At 41.6% G+C, this 14,664-nt stretch overlaps 1 protein-coding gene across 4 annotated transcripts in view; it reads right to left on the bottom strand.

The window, feature by feature from the left end:
* ANO1 (anoctamin 1) overlaps positions 1 to 14,445 on the bottom strand; it is a 157,652-nt gene extending 143,207 nt beyond the window's left edge. For all 4 annotated transcript variants that reach the window (XM_060765422.2, XM_060765431.2, XM_067462705.1 and 1 more), the window contains exon 1: positions 14,056 to 14,445. In XM_060765422.2, coding sequence (XP_060621405.2) covers positions 14,056 to 14,215 — 160 coding nt within the window. In that variant the 5' untranslated portion in view covers positions 14,216 to 14,445. The remainder of the gene's footprint in view (positions 1 to 14,055) is intronic.
* Between the last annotated feature and the right edge of the window lie 219 nt (positions 14,446 to 14,664).

Genomic DNA, 14,664 nt, shown 5'->3' with positions numbered 1-14,664 from the left:
TCTGTGTGCGAGCAGATGGAGACTACTGGATGGCATATGTCCTGTATCAGAAACTAGAGCTGATATGGTCTATCCAATGCAATTGTTTGAATCAGCACCCCAAATAACCGAACCAAATCTAAAGTTGACCAAAAACCGATTCATAACCCTTTTGGTGCTAAGGTTGGAGAGTGGTCCCTGGTCAAAGTAGTCCCTTTTCAAGTGGTCCCTGGCTAAATAAATAAATAAATAAATAAATAAATAAAAGGTTGGGAACCACTGCTCTATACAGTATGATCCCTATATCCACAAAACCCACATACAGTAGACTATCAGTTAACTGGAACTCAAGGGCTTGGAACTCTTAAGCAACTGGCAAAACATTTAAAGAAATAACACTTTAAATAAAATAAAAATCAAGGCATCTGATGTAGATCCAAAACTCACTGCTCATGGTCCTATCCCAGTTACATCATCATCAGATCCTGATGATCATGATGCAATATCAAGCAACCAGAAATTACATCTACCAATCCCTTTGGGTGTTGGCAAGCGGAGAATCTTTTTACGTGCTTTCACTGATCCCAGGTTTCTCTTATTTGCATAGAGCTTCCCATACAAGTTACACCCTCTTCTCAGTGACTTCATTGTTCATCCCATTGAAAATAAAATGGTTTGCTATTGTGTACAGTTTTGCATATCTATGTGACATAAGGAAATGTATCCCTATCATATATAGGTGTTGTACTGCATTGCACCCAACTCTCCTTCAACATAGATAATGAAGAAACATATAGCTTTTGATGCTTTCCAGTCTGAGGAAGTGTTCTCTAGAACTCAAATGTGTCTGTGCCATTTTAGTTGGTTCCCATCAAGGTACTGCAGAACTACAGATTCTGGACTTTTTTCTCATGGATCTGGATGGATATTTTGGGGTTATTAATGTGGAAAGCCAGAGTTTCCATTTCCCAGCCCACTGGCAACTGCTCCCACATCTGTGCACAGGACATTTATTCACAAAGATTCCCATGAGAGAATCAAAATATATTGTACTAAATATAAATTAAATTGTTTGTGTCTTATGAAAAGTTCTAAAAATTGCCGTCATTGAAATTACACAGATATTCCATATCTTTAAAGCAATGCCAGAAACAGGTCTATGCATGTTTGTGTGTAGGGGACATATGTGTACACATATACCTGTAAAAAATATTGAATGAATTAATATTAAGTGGGAGCCCCCGGTGGTGCAGTGAGTTAAAGCACTGAGCTGCTGAACTTGTTGAACGAAAGGTTGCAGGTTTGAATCCGGGGAGCAGCGTGAGCTCCCGTTGTTAGCCCCAGCTCCTGCCGACCTAGCAGACCGAAAACATGCAAATGTGAGTGGATCAATAGGTATTGCCTCAGCAGGAAAGTAAATGGCTCCATGCAGTCATGCCGGCCACATGACCTAGGAGGTGTCTATGGACAATGCAGGCTCTTTGGCTTAGAAATGGAGATGAGCACCACCACCCCAGAGCCAGAGATGAAGGGGAAGCCTTTACCTTTATCTGTGTATTTGTGTGTCATTTAATGTTTGCCTTTGTCTTTATATGATGGAATCCACACTGAGTCCCCTCGGGGAGATAAGGCGAAATACAAATAAAGTGTTGTTGTTGTTGTTATTGTTATAGAGATGAAGCCTTATACAAACTGGTTTCAGTCTATAGTAAGTTTTCAGGAAAAGAAATGTTATAGCCAATGGCTTATGTATACCAGATCTTTGCACTTTACCGAAGGAAAGTTATTTTGATGCTATCTAATTCATCAAGGCTAATATAACCATCCTTCTAAATGGGGTGACCAGAACACTTTGGTCCCAACTTGTCTCTAGTCATGTATGACTAGTTGGGACAGCATGTTCATTGGGATGTTCATACAAATTATCCCACAAAAAGTAATGCACTATGGTTAGATGATATCTGTATCAAGATATGCTTCTATCATCTTTCCCACAGTATTCTTGTAATGACGATTGTATATTTTTGGATGCACAAATTCCTCTACATTCTGATACAACTTATCCACTATGCATTTGACACCAATCTCCTGAGCAAACAGTTTCACATCATGTTTTCCCCCAAAGGTCTAAGAAAGAATATCAAGAAACAGGGACAAAATGATCATGAAAGGAACTTTATCATTTCAGAACAGCACTAATCACCATTCATGTCAGGAGTGACTTGAGAAACTGCAAGTCGCTTCTTGTGTGAGAGAACTGACTGGTTGCAAGGATGTTGCCCAAGGAACGCCCAAATGTTTTACCATCCTATGGGAAGCTTCTCTCATGTACCTGCATGGGAAGCTGGAGCTGACAGACAGGAGCTCACCCCGCTTCCCAGATTCAAACTGCTGACCTTTTGTCAGAAGTTCAGCTGGCACAAAAGTTTAACCTCTTGTGCCACCAGGGACTCCTGTGTTTCATGATACTAGTTAAAAATGACATATGATAACTTTAGTAAATGTGGGTGTTTTAATCCTACCTTTCTGCAGTAAAACTATGTCCCCCAAACACTAATTCTGTTTCAGAGAAGCACTTTACAAACAAGAAAGCATATTTTTCCTTCTTCCTGGAAGTGAATCCTGCCATCCAGCAATAATGTTAATGGCATATGAATGCTCTCCCACATACTATAATAAAAGATGCGATTTTTTGAAAGACCTTCTAAACAGTGCAGGACAGTTTCCCCTTAAATTGCCATTTTTCTGTATTCTTTTGTTACCTAAACTTGTGCAAATTGCAAACCAATGTTTCAAATTCCAATGCCCTTTGAGCAATCAAAGACCTGTTAGTTTGTTGTCGAAGGCTTTCATGGATGGAATCACTGGGTTGCTGTGAGTTTTCCAGGCTATACCATGTTCCAGAAGCATTCTCTCCTGACATTTCACCCACATCTATGGCAGGCATCCTCAGAGGTTGTGAGGATGCCTGTCATAGATGTGGGTGAAACGTCAGGAGAAAATACTTCTGGAACATGGCCACACAGCCTGGAAAACTCACAGCAACCTGTTAGTTTCCCAACCCTGCTGGCAAACAACCCTGCCTTGTTATAAAAAGCTCAATGAAAAGTCTGAAAGGAATAAACTCCCAGTGATCCTTCCTCAGAATGTACCTGTTGTATTGTGCTGAACATGTTTCAGTTTCCATAAAGGAACAGGTTATTATTTCAAATTAATATATGAAGTTTATGACGTGCATGATTGTCAGCTTTAGGAATGGCAATGGACAACTAATTAAATCAAAGAGGTTATTAGTTTCTTGTCACTATTGATTAATTACTATCATGAGATACTTTGTCACTTTAATTTGTGATGAAAATAGCTACTGTGCTGGCAAGTACCGAAATGGAATAAAGAAGACAAAGCCATTAGCTTGTTCTGAAGTTCTAATTCAAAATGGGATGATTTTTTACCCACAAAAAAACCAATTAAAGAGAAAGTGAGGGAAAATGAATGTGACTGCAAGACCTGAAATTCACTTGTTTACCCTGAACTCATGGAATCTTCTTCTATCAGCAGTGTCCTAAGATTCCATGTCAAAGCAATCAGGCAGACTACTTCACCAAAGCCCATGATCTGTGATCATAGACGCCACTGAATATAGCCTCTGGACTGTGTATAGAGTGGGCTCATTAGTACCTGCTGGGGCTTGGTTAAAGAACCACCCCCCACCCCCTAAAAACTAAAATCCATGGATTCTCAAATCCCATTATATACAGTGGCATAGTAAAATTGAGCCCCTTATATAAAATAACAACATCAACATTTGCATTTGGGATTTTTAAAGACTAGTTTCAAGATGTGGGTGATTGAATCCATAGCTGCTGATTCAATGGGTGTGAAGGGGAACCGTACTAGTTTAACGAACCTGGAAAAAAATAGGTTCTCCTTTGCCCCTGTAGGCCTAAAACACCCCAAATTTTTCCCCAAAGATTGAAAAATCCTTGGAGCATGAATGGAGAGGCAAAGGGAAAGGGGACATACTATTACATCAGTGAAAGTCCACTTTTGAAACATTTGGTGTATTCTGGTGACAGTAGTCTTTGAAATCACATCATCTCTACCAATGATTGTAGCTCCATGTGTACAGAGGGAAACTCATCTCCCCAATCAGTTCTTGACTTTGGTATCTGTTCCTTTTTTCTAACTGCTAAACTAAAACACAAGTATCAAAGTCACTAATACAAATTAACTCTGACCATGAGCTAACAAGGATCCGAAAAGCCCTACATCCCCAGCTCTCTTTATAAAAGAAAGTATTTTTTTCTTTATTCTTTTCCCCACATTAGTCCTTGGTCTTATTTTGCCTTTCAGAAAGATTATGGGACTACCTCTTTATAATTTTATTAGTGTAAGTTACTCTAATAAAGTCTGAATCTCTAGGAGTGCAAATCTGAATGCAAGACATGGTGGAGGTCTAGATCCTGCATATGAATGTATGTTTTGAAATATATTGCTTTCCTCTAATCCACTCCAAAACCCTATTATCAAGGGAGTAAATGCTGCTGGGTACATCAAATCTGATAAATTAGTATGCAATGATTCCAAGTTCTCATCTCCTCTAGTTGGTTGAATGAGTAAGCAAGGTCATTTGGTATCTAGAAGACTAACTTCTTCGTTGGGTCGAGGAACGTGCATTTATGCTGTCTACAAATGCCTAAATTAACCTTTTACAACTTTTTGTACACATAGCTTTTCCAGGGCTCTTGAATGAATGTAGAACCTTTTTTGTCTGCAGCTACAAATATAAGCCATTTTATTATATTAAAATGAACACATGGGTATGATAATCTTCCTCTTGTGTGCATTCATTGCACATGATAAAAATGTTTTCTAAGGGCCAATATCACACATTATTTTATAGTAGCATAGCAGAGAGCTCCCGGTGGCGCAATGGGTTAAACTCTTGTGCCAGCAGGACTGAAGACCGACAGGTCAGAGGTTCAAATCTAGAGAAAGCGTGGATGAGCTCCCTCTGTCAGTTCCAGCTACTCATGTGGGGGCATGAGAGAAGCCTCCCATAAGAATGGTAAAACATCAAAACGACCAGGCATCCTCTGCGCAACTTCCTTGCAGACGGCCAATTCTCTCACACCAGAAGTGACTTGCAGTTTCTCAAGTTACTCCTGACATGGGGGAAAAAAAGCAGAGATGTCTCTTGTTCAACTTACAGGTGTTCTATACTAAGAATCAGACCTAGTGTATGATCTAATAGTAGCCAATTTCACTGCTGAAACCATGGTGCCTTCAAAGATCAATCATACATGATATCAATCAAAAGAGAGGTGTGGTTAATTGTTTATGGGGAATCACTGCATGGACTACAATTCCCAAAATCCCCAAATAAAGTTTTTGTTTTTTAAAATGGAAGTAGCATTTCCAGTAACTTGAAAGAAATCACTTCCCAGTTGCTTCAGAAAGGGGTGGGGATTCTTTGGTCCTACCCATGCCTGACATATACTCAGAAAATCTTAGTTAGTATAACAGAAAGATAGCCATGGATCGGTGGGCGTTTGTGGAGTATCCTACCATTATATGAACTCAAGTATGTGTAGCCCAGATGAAGATTTAACTTTTCATTGAGAACCAGACTATTGTGAGGTTCTAAATTCAGGAGTTGACTTGAGCCAAAATCCTCTGGGGGATTTCGTGTCCCAAGTACATGTTTTACCTGCTCTACTATAAGTGAATAGTTACAACTTTCTGAATTATGCCAAAGCTATCACATGGGTTTCTGGAGCTCAGACTGCGTAACTTGCCCAAGGTCAATGGGTTTTCAGGGCTGAGCAGGAATTCAAATCCTGGTTTCCAGAGTCATAGTCCAACACAGGACAGACTCATACAACCTGTGACCTTCATGTGTTTTAGATTTCAACTCCCAGAAACCCAGGCCAGGTTCTCCAATGGTCAGGCATTCTGGGAGATCCAGTCCAAAACACATGGAGGTGCCACAGGTTGTGCAAGGCGTGCATTAAGGGAAGGTAAAATGCTGCATATGAGAATACTACAGGAGCCTCCAGTAGTGCAATGGGTTAAACCCTTGTGCCAGTAGGACTGCGGTTTGAATCCGGGGAGCAGGATAAGTTCCCCTGTCAGCTCAAGCTTCTCATGTGAGGACACAAGAGATGCCTCCCACAGGATGGTAAAACATCCAGGCAATGTCCTTGCAGATGTCCAATTCTCTCACACCAGAAGCGACTTGCAGTTTCGCATGTCGCTGACACAAAAAAACCAAACAAAAACAAAACGCTGCAATGAATTCCAACCTTATGACCATGTCTTGGAGAAGGTATCCCACCATCAATGGAAGCTCAATATATTGAGTCAGTATGCTGCTATACAGACCTCATCTATCACAAGGATGGTAGCTTAGCCCAGTTTGCTAATATCCTTAAGGAACACTTCTGAAAGTTGGCCAGCTTTTGTTCTTTTGTTCCTATGAAAGCAGCGAGTGGGTCTGAGGAACTCTTTTTCTATTTGCCAATTAAACCACCTTAATTTTTTAAAAGAGAAAACTTTGTATTTAAACATGTCTCCAAATTTCTACGCTGGGGCAATGGTATTTGTATACTAATTGGGTAGACAACACAGTGCTGTGTCAAGGGAGCATGTTTATTTATTAATGCTACCCTTTTCAACTTTGGCTCTGGTCTGCCCCCAACTGGTATTTTACGGCTGTGCTTCAGCCTGAGTAGAGGCTAGAAAGGAAATCAACATGAGCTAGCAACTGGGAACTATCAGTGATGCAGTAATGCTTGCCTCACAGGATAACATGCCTATGGGTTTGAAAGATTATAACAAGAGTGGGCAAAGCCGTTATCATATTTACTCTTCACTTTAGCAAACCTATGAACACATGATAGAATGCTAGTGATTCAGACTGGCTCCGAATGACCATATTCCAACACAGGCTGCCAGTGGTGAAGGTGTCTGTCCCCTTAAGAAATCAAAATAGATTGGGAAAATCCATCAAAAGCAACTTCTTCCACTATACTAGTGATTCTGAAACTGTGCTCCTCTAGGTTTTTTTTGGTTTTTTTGGACTTCAGCTCCCAGAAATCCTAGCCAGTTTACCAGCTGTTAGGAATTGTGGGCACTGAAGTCCAAAAACATCTGAGAAACTTTGCACCACACTGTTGCAGTAAAAGAATTGAAGTCCAGCACTTTATAGACCAGGGGTTCTCAACCTGTGGGTCCCCAGGCGTTTTGGCTTACAACTCCCAGAAATCCCAACCAGTTTACCAGCTGTTGGGATTTATGGGAGTTGAAGGCCAAAACATCTGGGGACCCACAGGTTGAAAACCACTGTTATAAACAGTGGCCTAAACTGGGAGCTACTACTTACTGCAGGGAGTCTTGTGTATTTCACAACATAGGTCTAAAGAACTGGTGCAGGTTAAGCATCCCTTCTCCAGGATTCCAAAATCCAAAATATTCCAAAATTTGTGGCTGACATAATGACATCTTTATGTTCTGATGATAAACTCTGTTTCATGCACAAAATCATTATATATATATATAATATTAAGTTTCATTCAGGCCAGTGTTTCTCAAGGTGTTTTGGACTTCAGCTCCCAAAAATCTTGGCTATCTTACCAGCTGTTAGCAATTGTGGGAGCTGAAGTCCAAAACATCTGAAGGAGCACAGTTTGAGAAATTCTGCTTTAGGCTATGAGTATAAGATATACATGAAACATACATAACTTTCATGTTTAGACTTGGGTCCCTTCTCTGAAAAATCTCATTAAAAATATGCATATACAAGTATTCTAAAATCCAAAATTCAAAACACTTCCAGTCCCAAGCATTCCAGATAAATTAGAGTCAACATGCAATATAAACGGAGAATTCCTTGTCTGGAATTCAAAAATCCAAAACAACTCAAAAATCCAAAAGTGTCCGCATGGATGGCTGAGATAGTGATATTTTAGGTTTCTGATGGTTCAATGTACACAAGGTTTGCTTCATGCACAATATTATTAAAATTACTATATAAAATTACATTCAGGTGGTGTGTATAAGTAGTATATGAAACATCAATAAATTTTGTGTTTAGATTTGGGTCCCATCTTCAAGATGTCTCATTATATGCAAATGCAGGTGTTCTTAAATCCCTGCCCTTCCCCCAAATCTGAAATCCAAAATATTTCTGGTCCAAAGTATCTCTTATGCGGGACACACAACCTATATTGATTAGGGTTGGGAGAATGTGGCCCTCTTGACCAACATCATTCAAAGCAGTGGCCTGCAGGCTAATACCAGTCTGTGAGCCATCTTGTGGAGGTTTGCCCCTCAACCCCAGCCAACTAGTATGGGATGACTAATGTTGACAGGCTCCTCATTCCTGGTCCTGAGGTCATTTCTCTACATACGTAAAGGTAGAATCTGACTATAAAATTCTATTGTTGACTATTTTGAAGAGAAATGATACAAGAGGCATGTGCTTGTTGGCAGAGCCATATTCTTGCTTGATTCTGGATGAGCACAAACTATCCTAATTGTATTGACTCTGCTTACTAAGTTAATGGATGAATTATGGAATCAAAAAAGAAGACCCAGCATTTGGATTATGGTTGGAAAATGTATGGAGTTCTTACTTAAATATATACTTTGGATGCTTATTTAAGCATTCTCATTTTTTGTACCTTCTAAACAAATTAGCTAAGGATTCATCACAAGATGCAAGGACTCCAGGGCCACTTGCCTATCTGTAATTCAAGCACCAATGTAATCACAATAAGATATTCAGAATGTCTGCATAATATAGAGGAGGTCACAACATGAAAGGCAATCAGAGTGACAGGAAAATCAGATTTATAACTATTTCATAGCATATTTCAATATTCTGGGAAAGCACTGCACAGATATGAATAACGTCTCTTTTCTGTTATATTCAAGGAGCTAGTATTACTTGTTTTAGCATAAAGGAACCCAAAGGCACCTTTGAGACTAAGAGCCCTTCCACACAGCCCTATATCCCAGAATATCAAGGCAGAAAATCCCACAATATCTGCTCTGAACTGGGTTATCTGAGTCCACACTGCCATATATCCCAGCTCAAAGCAAATAATGTGGGATTTTATTCAGCTATGTGGAAGGGTCCTGATAAGAATAAATTTCTTACCTCTGTTGTTTAATATGATCCTGACTTTTAGAGAAGTTTGAGATTTCAGGTCATTCTATTAATGAGCATAACTAGTCCCTTTTAAAAGCCTAGTATGTTATTATTTATATAAGATATCTAACCTCTTGTGGTAGTATGTTACACAGATTCATTAGAATTTTATGTGGCTCTGACTGTGGCAATTTCTCACATGACAGAAGGAATGTTGTTGTTGTTCATTCATTCAGTCGCTTCCGACTCTTTGTGACCTCATGGACCAGCCCATGCCAGAGCTCCCTGTCGGCTGTCACCACCCCCAGCTCCTTCAAGGTCAAGCCAGTCACTTCAAGGATACCATCCATCCATCTTGCCCTTGGTCGGCCCCTCTCCCTTTTTCCTTCCATTTTCCCCAGCATCATTGCCTTCTCTAAGCTTTCCTGCCTTCGACGGAAGGAATGGAAATCTGTAAATCCTTTTACTGGTGAAATTAGTGGGAGGGATATTCAGGATGCAATTAAAATCTGATTTTTAAATTTATACATCAGTGGGTGTTTATGCAAAAAGATAAATAACTATGGGTGTGTGTACACAGTTTAATTAATACAGCTTGACACCACTTTAATTGCCATGGTTCAATGATATGGAATCATGGAAGTTTTACACAGCTGAATAAAATCCCACATTATCTGCTCTGAACTGGGATATATGGCAGAGTGGACTCAGTGCCCTTCCACGCAGCCATATGATCCAGAATATCAAGGCAGAAAATCCCACAATATCTGCTTTGAACTGGGTTACACTCCCATATTACCCAGATCAAAGCAGAAAATGTGGAAGGGCCCTCAAATAACCTTCTTCAAAGCAGATATTGTGGCTTATTCTGCCTTGATATTCTGGGTTATATGGCTGTGTGGAAAGGCCCTGAGTCTTTAGCCTTCTATGCCAAAGAGTGCTGGTAGCTCACCAGATTTCAACTCCCAGGATTTCAGAATATTGAGTCATGACATTTAAAGTGGTGTCTGCATTAATTATACAGTGTAGATACACTCCAAAAGAAGAAAATACAGGTATTATGATTGTATTGATATGAGTATTTAATTTTATCAAGGAAAGCCCAAAAGTCATGATAAAGTGAAACGGTAAATGCCTGCTGCTAATTTGTTCTGGGTTAGGCAGCGATTTCTTAAGTCTATCACATAGAAGTACGTACTAACAAATCACTTCCAATATGTCCCATGAGTAATGGTCTGTCATTGAGTACCTTTATATATCGACCTCTCAAATTGATTAATACACTCTAAGCATCAGCTTCCTGTGTTTGGCCCGGTTTGTTTTAAATTATTTAAAAGCTGTCCTTCACATTAAACTTTGGTATGATGCTAACCGCTGCTTCTTCTCCATACTGATCACAGTGAGTAGTAACAGTATCTAGCAAAGAAGCAATCTTTTGGACCAAAGTACAGCTGATTCATGTCAGACTAATTTTCCTAAGTGTCTCTCATTTCACTGCCCTGGCCGGGGACGCTCCGGCTGGCAAGATATTTGATGAGCATACAGTGTTACTTTTAGATTTGGGCTGAACTCCAGTTCAGGATAGGACTGTTTTAGTAAGCAGCTTTGGGATATTGGTACTTCATGGGAATGTGGAAGAAGGGAGTAAAGAAAAGGACTCCCCTTACTATTCTTAGAAGCAAACAATCAGATTTGGCATTTTGATTACCAAGCTTGGAATTTATAAACTGTGCCATTCTAAATTTACTTCATTTGTATACAGTTCAGCTGGACGGTCATGTGTTTCAGCACGTTCCAGCTCAACAGCTCAGTTCTGCAACACATTCAAAAGGAGAAAGAAAGCCGAACCATACAACCCCCCCCCCCCTTGGTGGTGCAGCAGGTTAAACCACTGAGCTGCTGAACTTGTTGACCAAAACGTTTGGTGGTTCAAATCCAGGGAGCAGGGTGAGCTCCCACTGTTAGCCCCAGCTTCTGTCAACCTAGCAGTTTGAAAACATGCAAATGTGAGTAGATCGATAGGTACCGCTTCAGTGGGAAGGTAATGACACTCCTTGCAGCCATGCTGGCCACATGATCTTGGAGGTGTCTACTGACAATGCCGGCTCTTTAGCTTAGAACCTCCAGAGTCAGGCATGACTAGACTTAATGCCAGGAGAAAACCTTTACTTACCTTTACAAGGGTGACTGTTTATGTCATCTGTGTCCCACCATGACAACTTTTGAACACACACAAAGATGTATTGTCGAAGGCTTTCATGGCCGGAATCACTGGAACTAAGGAAAACCCTTTTCCCTAGTTCCAACAGACCTCACTACCTCTGAGGATGCTTGCCATAGATGCAGGTGAAACATCAGGAGAGAATGCCTCTAGACCAGGGGTCCTCAAACCTTTTAAACAGAGGGCCAGGTCACAGGTCCCTCAAACTGTTGGAGAGCCGGATTATAATTTGAAAAAAATATGAATGAATTGCTATGCACGCTGCACGTATCTTATTATAGTGTAAAAAAACCACTTAAAAACAATACAATAATTAAAATGAAGAACAATTTTAACAAATATAAACGTATTAGTATTTCCATGGGAAGTGTGTGCCTGCTTTTGGCCGATGAGATAGGATTGTTGTTGTTGTTGTGTGCTTTCAAGTCGTTTCAGAGTTAGGTTGACCCTGAGTGAGGGCCGGGTAAATGACCTTGGAGGGCCGTACCTGGCCCCTGGGCCTTAGTTTGAGGACCCCTGCTCTAGACCATGGCCATACAGCCCGAAAAAACCTACAACAACCCACACACAAAGATGTTCATTGCAAATATAAATGTGTAAGATATGCCCATTTGGTTATTTATCATGGGAGTCTAGAGATCAATTCTAAATGAGGCACAATGGGTTAAACCCATTGAATCCGGTGAGTGGCGTGAGCTCCTGTCTGCCAGCTCCAGCTTCCCATGCAGGGACATGAGAGAAGTCTAGCACAGGATAGTAAAACATCTGGGCGTCCCCGGGCAATGTCCTTGCAGACGGCCAATTCTCTCAAACCAGAAGCGACTTGCAGTTTCTCAAGTTGCTCCTGACTTACACACACACAAAAATCTAGAACTCATTTTTCTAAAATGTATTTTTCATTTTTATTAGTTGAAGAAATTCTCATGCTCTTCAATTCCTTAACTAATTATCTACTTCATCAATGTCGGGTATTGGTGTTGTGAATTCCATGAAGCAATCTGGATCCTATTGTCAGTTATTTCCCTACACACATTAGAGAGAACAGATGCAAATAAAGTTGGAAGACTAACATTAAACATTGAATAATGTCTAAAGCACTTTGAATTCAACTCTCTGCTAATCAGAAAAGTAAATACCAGATGAGCTACACCAACTCCAAGTACTTCTGTTAACACCGCCTGCAATTCCTCTTTGCCATTTGGATTCAGTATAATCCTTATAGCACGTGGCTCACTGGACGGAGTGCAACACCTTCTGTTTATTGACAGCAGTGGTTCTCAATCTGTGAGTCTCCAGATGTTTTGGCCTTCAACTCCCAGAAACCCTAACATCTGGTAAACCGGCTGGGATTTCTGGGAGTTGTAAGCCAAAACACCTGGGGACCCACAGGTTGAGAACTGCCAATCTACAGAAACGCATCTTCTGAAAACCCAAATTCTTTTGCAGCTTGGACACACCACCAAGAGGCCATACCTTGCAAACTGCCTTTGGTCTTGGATCAATAAAGATAAGCTCCTAATTGGTATATATTCCTGAAAATGTGTCCACAAACCAGGGAAAGCATCTAGCTCAGGCATGGGCCAATTTGGGCCCTCCCTCTGAGTGTTTTGGACTTCAACTCCCAAGCTGGCATGGGCCAACTTTGCCCTCCGTCCGGATGTTTTGAACTTCAACTCCCACCATTCCCAACAGCCTCAGACCCCTTCCTTTCCCCCTCAGCCACTTAAACGAGGAGAAGGTGATGCTTAAGCGACTGAGAGGAAAAAGGAAGGAGCCTACGGCTGTTGGAAATGGTGGGAGTTCAAGTCCAAAACACCTGGAAGAAAGGCCTAAGTTGGCCCATGCCTGATCCAGCTATTTAATGTCAGAAAGATTGCTATGACTATGAAACAATCACTCTTCTTTTTGAAACAGCAGGTCATTTTGCATTGATGAGGAAGGTCCTTTCTGTCTGATGGGAACAAGCGGAAGGTATTCATCACTTGTGCCCCTGAACGAATGAGTAATTGCTAACCATGTCTTTTAGCTTGACTGATGCCACCCCCCAGGTCCAGGCGCTCAACCTCTAGGTCAGCATTTCCCAACCTGGGGGTCGGTACCCCTGGGAGGGTTACGAGAGGGTGTCAGAGGGGCACCAAAGACCATCAGAAAGGTCATTTTTCCACAAACTCCAGTGTTCACATTTGGGCATATTGAGTATTTGTGCCAAGTTTGGTCCAGATCCATCATTGTTTGAGTCCACAGTACTCTCTGGATGTAGGTGAACTACAACTCCAAATCTTGAGGTCAATGCCTACCAAACTCTTCCAATATTTTCTGTTGGTCATGGGAGTTCTGTGTGACAAGTTTCGTTCAATTCCATCTTGATGGAGTTCAGAATGCTCTTTGATTGTAGGTTAACTATAAATCCCAGCAACTACAAATGACAAAATCAACCCCAACCCCACCAGTATTCAAATTTGGACGTATCGGGGATTTGAAAACACATATCAGATATTTACATTACGATTCATAACTGTAGCAAAATTACAGTTACGAAGTAGCAACAAAAATAACTTTATGGTTGGGGTCACCACAACACGAGGAACTGTATGAAGGGGTTGCAGCATTAGGAAGGTTGAGAAGCACTGCTCTAGGTCTCCGATTGACCAAGGCATGGCATCCTCCTCCTCCTTTCCCGTGACACCGATCCCACACTTACATGGCTGTCGGGAGATCCTGTGGAGATCAATGCCATCCTGATCCATGTCTTCAGCCAGGTCGGGGAGGCTGGGCTTGAGGGAAGAAGACGGGGCTGTCGAGGAAAGGAAGGCTCTGTGGGTCTCTCTCTCTCTCTCTCTCCTCTCTGGAAGGAGTTTCATTCAAGAAGGCACGGGACTCCTGACTCGCTCATACTACTGCTTCTCAGGAGAAACTCCACCCGTGGCACATGCTCTTCTTGGAAGCTGTAGGGATCCCATCAGACGGAAGGCAGCCTTGAAGGATGTCTCAACTGAGGATGAGGCAGCCTCCCAGCTTGGAAAGAGGACGGCTCTGAGCTCTGGGAAGCCTCTCTCCCAGCCAGGCTCCCTCCCTCCCTCCCTCCCTCCCTCCCTCTCTCCCTCCCTCTCTGAGCTTCGCCTGGTGCAGAGCTTGGAAACTGATGCTGCTGAACTGGAGGAGGAACTCCCCTGGCAAAGAGAGAGAGAGAGAGAGAGAGAGAGAGAGAGAGAGAGAGAGGCGGAGAGGGAGGAACGGGCTTTAAAATAGCAACGCCGCTGAGCTGCCCAGCCGGGCTCTCCCTGCTCTTGCCGCCCCCGCCACTGAGGAC

This window comes from Anolis sagrei, chromosome 1 (genome assembly GCF_037176765.1).
Source record: "Anolis sagrei isolate rAnoSag1 chromosome 1, rAnoSag1.mat, whole genome shotgun sequence".
Classification (NCBI taxonomy): Eukaryota; Metazoa; Chordata; class Lepidosauria; order Squamata; family Dactyloidae; genus Anolis; species Anolis sagrei.
Note: the sequence above shows the minus strand (reverse complement) of the source record. Positions and strands in the feature narration are given on the sequence as shown.